Source organism: Polistes fuscatus, unplaced genomic scaffold (genome assembly GCF_010416935.1).
Source record: "Polistes fuscatus isolate 324 unplaced genomic scaffold, CU_Pfus_HIC Scaffold6, whole genome shotgun sequence".
In the NCBI taxonomy this organism is placed as follows: Eukaryota; Metazoa; Arthropoda; class Insecta; order Hymenoptera; family Vespidae; genus Polistes; species Polistes fuscatus.
Genome location: NW_025113140.1, coordinates 8,654,531 through 8,668,796, shown reverse-complemented (window position 1 = coordinate 8,668,796; position 14,266 = coordinate 8,654,531). Strand labels below are relative to the sequence as shown.

Sequence of the window (14,266 nt, the reverse complement as noted above, 5' to 3'; positions counted from 1 at the left end):
TCAGTCTGATCTCGCACATAATAAAACATTTTTATGTCGATCAAAATTGACGGAGTAATACAAATATACGTTCTAATGAAATTAAATCAAATCTTTTATCTTTTGCAAATCTGTGCGAGTTATAAGATTGCTGAATCTGAGAAGAAGAATAATAGTCAACGGACAGTTCTAATTTACGTACAAAAATTGCCTTAAAAAATTTATTAAGTTACATTACAAGTAATTAACATCCACAATTCCAATTTGAAGAACAAAAAAAAATTACCCTATAGAAAATTGATTAAATTATCTTACAATTTTAAACTTAACCCAATATTCTAATAAATTTTAATTTTTCTTTTTTCTTTTTTTTTAGTATAAATAAGTAACTAACATCCACAATTCCAATTTGAAGAACAAAAAACAATTACCCTATAGAACATTGATTAAACTATCTTACAATTTTAAATTTAACCCAATATTCTAATAAATGTTAATTATTTTTTTTTTTTTAGTATAAATAACCAATTAATTATCTACCGAAAAAGAAATCAAATAATAATGATTGTATGCGTATGATTTTAAAACAACATGGCCGAACTCTAAACATCCAAGTTGCATCTACCTCTCTCTCTCTTTTCTTTTACGCGCATCGTCGATTCAGAAGTCGCACACGTGCCTGTTTGGTTCTAGTCTGGTAGACGTGAAGATTTACCTTGGTAACCGGTCGAAATAAAAGGAAGAAGGGCGAAAGGAAAACGGTACCAAGTGCCCGTTTCAATCTCGTCGTCTTCGTCGTCGTCGTTGTCATCGTAATCATACTCTGTCTGCAATGTACGTGTGCACGTGTGTGTGTGTATGTGTAGTAGTGTAAGAAGAAGAAGTATAGGTACACGCCTCTTAACTCTTTTCAAGTGTTTCGTTTTATATAGCAACATGAGAGAATAGGATTGAAGAGAGAAAAAAGAAAAAGGGTGAAGGTGAGGTGGGGAGGGGGGGAGGGGTTGTCGTTTGATACGTAGGCGTAGTTCATCGTACGTTATTCATACATACGTATTGTATCTACGTTTAGAAAGATAATAGGAACGATATGATCAAGCACAAACTCGATTTACGCACACGGTGCCCTCCTTTTATTTTTTATTCATTCTTCTTTTCTTACTTTTCTTATTCTTCGTTTTATTTTTTTTTTTTTATTTCGTTGACGTTGTTGCTGAGGTTGCCGTGGAAGTAAGAAAAGGAAGAAGAAGAAGAAGAAGAAGAGGTTCGATCGACCGTGAGATATAAATAATAATCGATGACAGTGAGATAAGGATAGGAAAAAAGTAGGGTGGGAGGAGGATGATGATGATGATGATGATGATGATGATGATGATGATGGGGGAAGAGGGAAGGGGATTATAGAAGCGAGAAATAATATATCCAAGCTCGATAATTCCTCGCAGGTGTCCTCGCGAGGAGAACCGAGTATGAAACAGGTCTTGTGTGATCTATAATCTATAGATCGATTATCTTTTATCTCCTCTCTCTTTCTCACTCTCTTTCTATATCTATCATTCGATATAGAGTATATGGTAGTACTGCTTCGGCTTAAACATTCCCGTTTGACCGTTTTACTTGAGGCTATATATACGTATCCATATTTTCACTGAAAAATATTTATACGACTATCCAGAGAAAAAGAAAGATAATATTCTTGATGAGTTAATGGACGAGTGATTTAAATCGAAATAAATGAAAAATATTACAATCCCAATCTGTGAGTTTGTAATTTACATACGTGAAATAAAAAACAAGAGAGAGAGAGAGAGAGAGAGAGAGAGAGAGAAAAGAAAACATTTTGAAATTGATCACGATTGCATTGATGCATAAGAATCAAGTAGACCAAGTTTCATCTTTCTTTATTTTTATGATTCGTTGTTCTTGGTTCTATCATATGATAATTGTAACACCTATTATTGGTTTTTTATTTTGTTTGTTTGTAGATCTAAATGTGTTCCATAGCGATGCCAGCTGAACTGATCCTGGGGCACAGTCCTCCGGTATACAGTCCACTGTTATACTCTCCTCTGGTGCGCACAGCACCGCCGATTACCACAAGATCGGTACCACCCAGAATACGACCATGCCTGTCCACTGGTTCATTGCCTTTGAACAGTATAAAAAACAACAATAACAGCAGTAACAAGCAGAAAAAGAAGGTCGTATTTGCCGATGATCGTGGTCGTCCACTCACTCAGGTATAACATATGCTATAATCACGCTTATATCTGTTGGACTTTTCTTTCTTTTTTATAGACAAGAATTTTTGTTTAAAAAAAATTACAATTTTATTTCAATGCGTAATAAAAGAACCGTCAATGAAAAAAATATTAATTTTAATATAATAACATTTACGCTCTCCTCTCTCACGCTTTATATATTATATATAAAATAAATTTCTCGTTATATTTTTACGAAATTATGATTATTATTATTTAAAATGTTTGAAAAATCTGTCATAGTTGAAATATTATTTGTTCGAATTAATTGGACAATTCTCGTGCGCATTAACGGTATTGAAATTGAAAAATAAATGAAACGTATATTTTGAAACGACAGGTACGGGTAATGTCGGAGCCAAGTAACGTACCGCCATTGTGGACATCGGCATACATAGAAGGAGTAACAGGAGGATTGTTGAGAGCAAAAATCGACAACGAGGTAACGCAAGATACGATACCACCATGGCAAGTTACGTTTCCTCAGCCAGCCAGCGATTATCTCGCATTTCGTCGAAAACTCGATCAGGAAAATGTCAGTTTGGAGAACGTGATTATTCGAGAATCCGAGCAAGCATTGGTTGGTACAGTGAAAGTGCGAAATCTTGCTTATGACAAGGAGGTCATAGTTAGAGCTAGCAACGACAACTGGAATACCCACGAAGACAATTATTGCACTTACGTTGAGCAACCAGGTGCACCGGCGCTCATCCTTTACGACACCTTCCGTTTTCGACTTACGTTGCCATTGAAATCTGACGTTATCGAATTCTGCGTCAGATATCGTACGGACGGAAGGGAATTCTGGGACAACAACGAGGGCAAAAATTATGTTGTCCGGAAAAGACAGGAGGTGTGTTCAACTCGTTCTCTTTGAATATTGACAAAAACGGGTTTCTCGGGTAAGGTCTTGTACTAATACATATATACAATAAATGTATATTTAAGTATAGATATCCTATATAGACGTGCTATATTATAATATATAGACATTATTTTTTTTTTGACAAGGCCTTGCTCTTAGCATATCTAAAAAAGAAATTAATAATTTTCATTTATATTTATATTATAATTATATTGTACTTTATATCAGGGTTCGTCAAACTTTCCAACTTTTCATTTCTCTTTCGTTATCATAAATTCATAGACATACTATACGCGTAGTATTTTTAAATTAATCACATTTTTCTAAATTTCATACTTCATATTACATATAATTGATATACGGCATATTTATATATATATACATATATGTGTATAATACATTTGATTTATATATATATATATATAATTCGACTATCGATCGCGATAAATACGCCTTCATAAAGATAACGGAAATTGATCATTTTTCTTCTTACGATTAGTATCATTTTCTTCGATTTATCGCGTCGTGTATATACGTCGAGATTACTACTTACTTGACACGCCAAGACCCGCGTCTCTCACGGTTTTATTTAAGGATCACTCTTAGAGAGATGATGACCTTTACTTAGCTCTCTCTTTCTCTCTCTCTCTCTCTCTCTCTCTTTCTCTTTGCTCGGTGAACTTTGCATTAGGCTAAAGGAGAGGGCTGGGAAAACGAGAAGAAATCGCGTCGCACGTATTTACCGCGTTATTAATATTAAGCGAATACTCTCTCTCTCTCTTTCCCTTTTGAATTTTTTTTATTTAATACCAAACTTTTATTTGAATACATGGACACACTTCATGTATATTCATTTCGCGATTGGTCAAATGACCGTTTAAAAATAATAAACATATATCTTAATATAGAATAAGATTTTGGTCAATTGGAAATATCGAAGAAAAAATATTTTCTTTTATTTATAAATGAATAATGTATAATTTATGACTTTTTTTGTTTTTGTTCTTTTTATAAATTATAGAACGCGGTCATTTGACCTCACGTGGTTGGCAGGTTTAATGTTAAATCACAGTAAGTGTAAGCCAATTGATTGTAATATTGGCTTACTTCGTATAAACATCGTATATAGAAACGCCCCACTAACTATTATAAATTACGTTACTACTAAATCGAATCACGTGATAAGAAAAAAAATAAAAAAAGAAAGAGAGAGAACAATGGCCTTTAAAGTATTCCAACAGTCAACGCTTATTCCAATTTGTATCGATCGAGAGGTGTAATTTTAGAAACTTCGTGTCAATGAGATCACCAATCAAAGAGAGACCATTCGTTCTTCAAATACGCGTCCTACGACACCACTACCGATGAGAATTTTTATCTTATTTCTATTTATAATACTTACTATTTAATGTACATTATTGTTACATTTGACTTCTCTCTCCGGTTTAAATAATCGTTATTATGGAATATACCGTTTACGTATAATTCTAACAAAATATTTTTAAGAAATTTAAGAAGATAGAAATAAACGATCTTACCATTTCTATGTTTTTTTTAATCTATAAAATACACGCGTTTACTTTAATATCGTTAATTCATTCGACGAGAATTATTTGAAAATCTTTAACAAATAAATAATTAATCCGATTGTTACTAGCGACTCATACATACGATTCGTTCGCATAAACGATCGCACACACATACGAGCGAATTAATATTTCATTGATACGACCCATAGAATTGATAAACGCCGATCAAACGTAATCGAATTATTTAAAATAGTCCATGTTCTCTCTCGTTTAAAAAATACACTTTTCTTTTAACATAATAATATAATAACAATATCTTGAGAAAAAACAAGGGAAGAATTGAAATTAATTATTGTTATTATTAATATTTCAGCAAAGAGCGCCAGCCAAGCGATACGATCTCTCGGCAGCAAATTGCGATGGATTATTACCGAACAACCATATTCGCAACATGAGCAACGGTGACAACAACGGATTGAATATACCCCGTGTATCCGATGCAACGCGAGCCAACGTTCGCACGTGGAGTGAATTTGCATCGTGGCATCATTTGGCCAACGATGCTCCTTATTGGTGAAAACAATAAACCCCTAATTGTGGATCCCTCGTCAACGATGTACGAAAACGTACGAATAACATAATCCAGTATAATAATCTGGAGTTAATAAGAATCGAGCTGCGAATCCGTTAGAACGGGGGGGCTGAAATGGGGAGAATGGGGTTGAACTGGAGTGGGGAAATCAGATGAGGTGAGAGGGTGGAGCGACTAAACTTTTATTTTTTTTTTCCCTTTCAATGATGTACAAAGACGAAGAGAGAAAGAGTGAGAAAGAAAGAGGGAGAGAGAGAGAGAGAGAGAAACAAGCAAACTATAGGAAATAAGAGAGAAATAATATTGGCACGGTTTTTTTTTCAAACAAAAAAGGAACATATGGAAAATGATAATCGAAGAGGAGACTGATATTCGTCCTTATTTTTCTTCTATTTTTCATCTTCTTTTTTGTTGTTTTCTTATCCCCCTACGAATTTCGAGAAGCAACGACGATAACGAAGATGTGGATCGTAATAATAATTGACATCGGACGAGATGAGTTAGTTGAAAAGAAAATGGATGATATGCGGCATATGTGAGAAGATATTTGACAAATAGTAAAAGAATAACAGAGAGAAAGAGAAAGAGAAAGAAAGAGAAAGAAAATATTATAGACTTCGGGCTATTGGGTAGCACGGATCGGTGGAAACCAGTTATTGGTGCTCGCATAGCTCTTATGGTAAGCATCTAATTATCTTTATGATAGTATATAATCTTTGATTTTATTGCATCGAAAGATTTAAAATTCAAAGAAATGCATTCAAAGAAAGAGAAAGAGAGAGAGAGAGAGAAATCAATTATTTATCGACAAAACACAACTGCATTCTAATGACAATTTTTTCATGCCATATACTTCGACGTATTAATTTAAACAAATTATACATGAAATAATATTACAATACACGGGTACGTATGTAGGTATACGTATATACTGAAAGATTGATATTAAAAAAAAATAGAATACAACAAAGTTATTTTAATTAAGTTAAAATTAGAATCGTACGAAAACGAATGGAATCATTTGATTGGAGTATATGTTTAAAAAAGAAAATCAAATCATTCGGAGTAATTCGAACAAAGTTGAAACGTTCGAGGAAAGTTTTCGAACGATACTCGAGGAGGAAGGTATCAAGCGTGTTTCACGTGATCGTATACACACACACACACACATACACACACACAGATATATATGTACTTTCTCTCTATAAATAACAATTCACTGTAGTCCTGCGATAACAGGCGCGACCGGGAAGACTCGTGCGACTCTAATCGCCTTTACCTAAGGTCGTCGTTAGAACTGTTAGAAGACTCACGAACCCAACGAACCAACGAACGACGAACGATTACGCTGACTTCATCTTACCGATCATCGTTTATATGTTTATGTTCTGCAGAACCATCGTGACTGAGCATCAAACCTACGATTGTGCTCGGTTTTATTTCTCTTTTCTTTTTTCTTTTTTCTTTTCTTTACTTTTATTTATATTTTCCTTGTTTTTTTTTTTTTTTTCTTTTTCTATTGCGAACTCGAAATCGATCAAACACAGCCGGAAGTTTCGTATCGAGAGAAATATATTCAAAAAGTCGATAATGTATTCTATTTAAAGAACTTCCAACTACGTACACGTGTCTATTTTCGATTTGGACTTACTCGTTTCCTCTTCTTTTCACCTTTCTTTTCTCTTATTGCTTTTTTTTTTTTTAAATTCTCTCGAAATTTTCCTATACCAATTTCGCGACCAAATCACGTGTCACGTGATTCATCGCAGGCATATATAAATAATTAATTAGGATATTTTTAAATAGGCTATTGTACGAGGTCAAAAGATTCTAAATTAATTAACAAACAGATCAATATGACTGTCTTGTTTTTTTATTCCCAAACTTAGTAAGCTTAGTCTACAATTTGTCTCAAATTTTTTACGAACATCTCGTAGAAATTTTATTTCACCGAAAGAAGAAAAAAAAAAGAAAACAGTTTAGAATTATAGGACGTCTCATCCTTTCGAATCATTTTTTTCTTCTACAATAATTTCAATGATAATGCGTGACAAATCTTTGACTAATCTTTTAGAAATAATTCGTCACAGTTATCGGTATAATTGAGAGGATAGTTTTCCGAGATATATAAATTAGTTTCATTTTTGCGAATATATATGTTAAAAGAGGTCCTTGGCCTACTGCCAGTCTTCCTCGACGGATAATATCTAGGAGAAACATTGAAATGCGTCGTTTGACACACACCACACACACATATCCGACATACCGATCAAAATGTTTCATGCGATTCTTCTTAACCTTGACTTCTATCCTTGTCGCTTCGGGCATTAGACCTTGGCAATATAGGTTGAACGTAGACGGTTTGTGCGAAACTCAATTCGAATTCATCGTTCAAAAAAAGTTCCATTGCAAAATCTCAATTATTCAACGCGTTAACCTACTTGCCATTTTTCATTGTCAATATTCATATATATATATATATCATATCGTTATGAATTTTTAATAGTATATTATCTATCTATTCTAAATGAAAACTTTGTCATCCAAATGTATAGATTTATAATTTTTATCTACGAATCTTAAATATTTTCTATCATTAAAAATCTTATTCAATGCATATATACGAGATATAATTTTAATTTATGATTATACAATTTTTTTAAGTAATAATAATAATAATAATAATAATATAAAAAAAGGATAGCATCGTTTTATAAATTGTTATTTATATTTTTATATACTCTGCAATATTATAAGATTGTCATTTTTCATTGTCAATTTTCATATATATATCATATCGTTATGAATTTTTAATGGGATATTATCTGTCTACTCTAAATGAAAACTTTGTCATCCAAACGTATAGATTTATAATTTTTATCTACGAATCTTAAATATTTTCTATTATTAAAATCTTACTCGGTGCACATATATACGAAATAGAATATTAATTTATGATTATACAATTTTTTTAAGTAATAATAATAATAATAATAATAATATAAAAAGAAAGGATCGGATCGTTTTATAAATTGTTATTTATATTTTTATATACTCTGCAATATTATAAGATCGAGGAAATAATAGAAAATAGTGTTATCGATGCACATGCACATATATACTCGTATAATATACGTTTGAACGTATCAGGGATATCGAGGACGAGGTATATCCAGGATAAAAGCTTGTATATACGTTTATGTGTTAGTCGAGGCGTGGTTGAAAAGTGGTGGCACTGGATCATATATATATATATATATATATATATTGGAGCAGTTGTTCCAACTGCAGAACATTCGCGTCATACACCACGCCTCGTGCAAGCACCGTAAAAAGTTTAAGACGTCTAGACGCGTGGGTCGTTCAGAGTAATCTTCACTGGAAGAAGAACTACCTCGTCCTTATTGCACTTCATCTCTCTCTCTCTCTTTTTATCTTGAATCTTCTACTTCTATCTTATTTTTATTATTTTTATTATTTTTATTTTTGTTTTTTTTTGTTCTCTCTCTCTCTCTTTCGAAATGCATCTTTGTAAAATTTGTCTTATTTTTCTTTTATTTTTATTTTTTTTTATTTAATAGCTATTCTCGTGAGGTGATTTAATAATTAATAGAAAGGATAATACGTATATGATTAGAAGTAGATTTATCGTAATTATTATATACTTATTATAATTATATATCATGATTATTATATTACATCTAATAATCGTTTTATAAAATAATGAACATTTTCTAGGTTAGTTTCTAGATTTAATTAAACTAATAAAATGTTTTCGATATGTGTGTTTGTAGATAGCAAGTTGCAGCAGGATTGGGACAGCATCATTACAACTAGAGATAACGAAGAGTTAAAAATGATATTCAAGCAAGTTAGGTTAAATGATCGTATATATCGTATCCATTCGTCCGTACGTTAAATCCGTTTGTTAATTAAAACAAGTTTCGCGTGTTACGATAATTTTAACTAACAAACTGAGTCTAGTTATCGTCGAATCGTGCTTTCTTCTCGATATTATCATCATCATTATCATCGTGATAGTCACCTTCCTATTTCTTCCTCTAATTATTATCTTTTTCTTGACCGTTCCTAGAAAACCAACCTTAAAAAAAAAGAAAAGAAAGATAAGAAAAGATCAAGTTTATAATTAAAATAAAAAAACAGATACACACACACATATATGTATATAAATATATATATATGTATGTGTATGCTTTGTAATACGAAAAAACCAATCTGACAAAAGTTAACTATACAAATATATATTACAATAATTTGATATATCACCTCGACTCCTTATCTTTATTTTCTTTTTTATTATCTTTTATCTATTTACCCTTCCCCTTATCTAATTTCTCCCTACGGCCTATCAATGTTTGTTATTTGTTTTATTTTTTGATATTTAACCGACGATATCTTAACGTGATATGTAAATACAATAAGAACTACCGAATTATACAAAAATTATGTTCTCTCTCTCGACAAAAAGAAAAAAAAAACGTAAGAGGAAAAAAATAAGAGGATAATCGAGAGATATACACATGCATATGTGTATATATCATATGTTCCTCTCGAATAAAAAAGAAAATCAATAAAACTTGCACGCATAATAATAATAACAACAACAACAACAACAAAAACCAATGCCATTTTTCTTCGAATAATATCAGTGATTTTTATACGTGCAACCTGATGATGATGTTTTTTAACGCTACAATTGTGATTATTTATAAAAGAAAAATATTAACAAATATGACTGTCAGCCTTGAAAGAAGATATTATAGAACGAAAAGAAAGAAAGAAAGAAAGAAAGAGAAATATATAAAAAGAAAGTGCTGCTGCTGTTATTATCGCATTAATCGCGTTTTCTACGCATAGAGATTAAAAATAAAGAGTATATTTATATACTTATAAACAAACAAAATACTATGTACATATATATATATATACATACATACATACATACATATACATATGTGTATGCGCGTACATATTACATTTAAGTTCGCACGCATTATTCCTATTGAAGTGTTCCTCATGCAAGTGACTGGCCTTGAACAAGATACTCGTGTTTTTTAACATAAAAACAAAAAGAAGAATGATAAGGTGAAAAGAAATTTAAAAAGAAAATAGACAAATTGAAGAAGAGACTGTGAACCTTTGGTTGGGTGCTTGAAAAAATAAAAAAAAGGAAGAAAAAAGATAAAAATAAAATAAAACAAAAAAAAAAAAGAAAGAGAGAAAGGCTAGTTCGAAATGTCGAACTTTTGCGAAACTCTGAGCAACTATAACTACAACTATAAATATATAAATAAATAAATAAATAACCAAATATCCGCGTGTGCATATAGAAATGATTAAGAAACGACGAGTTATCATCTTATTTTATTTATCAAATGTGCATCTCGTCGGTGCGGTATTTAAACGGGGACGATATTAAATCTCTATAAAATGATTAATAATGATATGTTTAACTATAGTGTTTTATCATCTATTATACTTATACGTATACGTTATATTTACTATGCGTGCATGTGAATATATGCATGCATGGAAACGTATACACGACACACTATCGTAATTCTCGGTTCCTCAATGAAATAATATTTCTTGTTCTTTTTTTATCTTTTTTTTTTTTCTTCTACGCGTCAATGAGAATTCTATTTTGTACGTGTATATGTTGAAATGATATGTATATATATATATATATATATTATATATATGAAAGAAAAAGATAGAAATTGCATCACGCGCGTGTAAAACTATATCCTTGCTCCGAGTACGTATTGCTTGAGCTATACTACTATTCTTCTACTTTTACTATTATAACTACGCCTACACGTTTATATACAAATACCTATATACCGTGTTATCTTTCGTAATACTACTACAAGTATATATATATATATACGTTTGTTATTATCGCCAATGAAAGAGAATGAGAGAAATAGAGAAATAGAGATACGGATAAATAGTAAAAGAAAGATTGAGAAAGAAAGACAATAGTAGTTTCAGGATAGGAAATGAAAATGCATATATGTATATGTATATATATTAAAGTGTGTGTGTGTGTGTGTGCGTATGTGTGTATGTGTGTATGTGTGTGTGTATATGTCTGTCTGTCTGCTGCTGTGTTATGTAGAAAGATACGCTTGTATATAAAAGTAAAAGAGAAGTTTAAACGAACGACGAAGTTTATATCTCTTGGACGAGGAAGGAGAATCGTAAAGCGAAAAGGCGGCTGTGCTGCCCGGAATTCCGAGATTAATGTTTGCAAAAAGTGGCACGAAACTTATAAGAGTGAAAGAGAGAGAGAGAGATACATACATACATACATACATATATACATACATTGTGTCGAGAAAAGATTGGGATTTGCCGATAGCGTGAAAATTGCAGCAACCGTAAAGACAAATAAAATTGTAAATTTTCTTTTTCGCATTCGTACGAGCTGCATTTGTAACTTTCTAAGCCTTTTTTTTTTTTTTTTTTACTGAGGAGGGAGGAAGGGGGATAAATTAAATTATTATAATATAAGGACTCGGAAAAAGGAAATAATAATTTTTCTTTCTCTTGAACGAATTGATACGCTTCTTTATTTGATTATTTTGTTAAGGACGAAGAAATTAATCGACACTTTGCGTTGGAAAATTGCAATGTTAATTAATTCGGATTTAAATATATATAGCTATGGGCATCTTCCACAAAAAAGAAAAAATAACAACAACAAAATTAAAAATAAAATAAAGTAAAACACGCGTTCTCTCCGTTATCTCTTTGGATTATTTTCTATTTTTCTATTTTTCTTTTCTTTTTCTTCTCGAAAGATGTAATCGAAATAATCTTCTTTGACAATCAATTAGATCGAATGTTCATATTATTTCGAATAAGTAGAAATACGTGTGCTGTGTATGAGAATTTCGTATTTGATGCGTATGCTTTTTTATTTCTTTTTTTTTTTTTTTTTTTAAAGACGATTAAATTTATCTTTGAGCGTTTGAGCTTCATTGAGCGTTCGAATTCAATAAAAAATAAAAGAGAGAGTGAGCGAGAGTGTGAAAGAGAAAGAGACGAGAGCGAGAATACAAGATTACGGATACTTTTTTCTTTTTTTAAATATAATTATAATATAGTTAGATACATTTTTTTTTATATATCAAAGTTCCTAAACAAGTGCAGATTTAAAATAGAATGTAAGAAACGCGCGTGCAATTATAAATGCATCCAACGTTGTTTTAATCCTCTCTTCTTTTCGTCTCAATCGATTTATAGACAAAAAAATATATGTATAGAGAAAAGTAATATAATTATTAACAAATTTATGAAATTTGTTTAAAGGCTTGACTTTTTTTTTAAAAAGCTATAGTCTCTTTATTAATTACAAAAATAATATATATATATCTATATATTATTACAAAAATAACACGCCAGATAGAAAACAAGAATTAATTACGCGTGGTATCGTTTAAATAGAAGAAGAAAAAGCTCAATTACTTTAAATATCGTTTTACTCTTCTTTCCTAACTTTATTTTTTTTTAATTTTTTTTTTATAAAATTGACGGCAAATTGTTTCGCTGTTCTTGTTTCAATTCTCGTGTTTTCTTTTTTCTTGTCTTACTTTCTTTCTTATTTTTTAATAACAAAACTGACAGTCATATTTTCTTCATTCGTTAGATTAGTAAGATATATTTTTTATTTGTAGATAATTTTTATGATCAATAATACTTCTTCTTGTTCATTGCGTCGTTTATTTGTTCGTTCGTTAAACAATTATTCGTCCATCGTAGTTAGTCGTAAATAAGTGTCTTAACAATTGTATGAACATTTTTATTTTCCTTCGCGTTTATTTTTTTTTTTTTTTTTTTTACTAATCGTCTCTAACGCGTTATATTAATTGTTATGTTGTTTCTTTTTGTTTTAAGTAGATCAATCATAGATTTTTTTTATATCAATGCCATTTTAATATTCGCCTTAGGTAAACACACACGCGTTAAACGTATTTCTCGTTATTATTTTAATTTGTCTATTTGAAATGACCACGATGTTATTATAATTTATTTAAAACAAAATAACAAAAAAAATCAAATCTACCCATCTGTGTGTACCGCTTCTTCCCATAATCCTCCCCTTCTTCACGGCCCCTCTGCAACACCCCCAATCCACCCGTTTATTATATTTTAGGAATAACGATTAATCATTTCTTTCCTTTCTTTTTTTTATTTTTTTTTTCTCCACACGTTTATATATACATATATATATTGAAATAGAAAATCATTTGAAACGGATTAATGAGATCAATTGAAAAATAAAATAAACCTCCGCAAGATTCAAATGAAACGTGTGAAACTAATTCGATTAGCGATCTAATTAATTTGAATGAAGAAATGCATCGATTATATTATACTTACGCGTGTACATACAAATATATTATTTTTAATACGTTATTACGAGAAATAAAAAAGTATATATATATAATAATAATATGTTTGCAAAAGAAACAAAAACGAGAAAAAGAATTGAAAAAAAAAAAGAAAAAAAAAGCAAGTATATTACGCATAAATCATCGAGCAAGTCATCGAATTATTTTTATTATAACGAGAGAATAATTTTAAAAGAGAGATTAGATATATATGTTCTTTTGTTTTTTTTGTTTTCCCTTAACGAACCCGATTGTAAATCGAAATAATTACGAGTAATATAATTATCGACTGTATGTGTGTATAGTGTGCGTACATGTGTATTTGTATGTGTGTGTGTGCGAGAGAGAGAGAGAAAGATAAAATGCAACGAGAAAAATTTATGAACTCTATGAGATTGTGAAATCATTTTATTCCTTTTTTGTTCTTTTTTTTTTGTTTCAATTATAGATTTTAAGTGTATATACTGGCAAATTACTTCTACTTCTCCTAAAATAGTAATATTCACTCTATTTGGTATAATAATTTTACGATTGTTTATCCGATTTACGTTACGTTGATATACAATATGTATCTGTATGTTAATGAATGAATTAATTAGATTTGTTTCTTCCCCACTTTA

At 30.6% G+C, this 14,266-nt stretch overlaps 1 protein-coding gene and 1 long non-coding RNA gene across 3 annotated transcripts in view; both read left to right on the top strand.

Annotated features, from left to right (window-relative positions):
- Window positions 1–5,455, top strand: part of LOC122522800 (protein phosphatase 1 regulatory subunit 3B) — a 29,716-nt gene extending 24,261 nt beyond the window's left edge. Inside the window, exons 2-4 of one of the 2 annotated variants that reach the window (XM_043644064.1) lie at window positions 1,965–2,219; window positions 2,581–3,093; window positions 5,008–5,455. In XM_043644064.1, the coding sequence (XP_043499999.1) occupies window positions 1,971–2,219; window positions 2,581–3,093; window positions 5,008–5,211 (966 nt within the window). In that variant the 5' untranslated portion in view covers window positions 1,965–1,970 and the 3' untranslated portion in view covers window positions 5,212–5,455. Of the gene's footprint in view, window positions 1–1,964; window positions 2,220–2,580; window positions 3,143–5,007 lie in introns of both variants that reach the window. The other variant, XM_043644066.1, reaches the window with a different exon arrangement.
- Window positions 5,456–5,488: 33 nt separating this feature from the next.
- Window positions 5,489–9,088, top strand: LOC122522801. The gene is made up of 2 exons (XR_006305168.1): window positions 5,489–5,905; window positions 9,021–9,088. It is a non-coding gene; the product is annotated as an uncharacterized LOC122522801 (long non-coding RNA).
- Window positions 9,089–14,266: the final 5,178 nt, after the last annotated feature.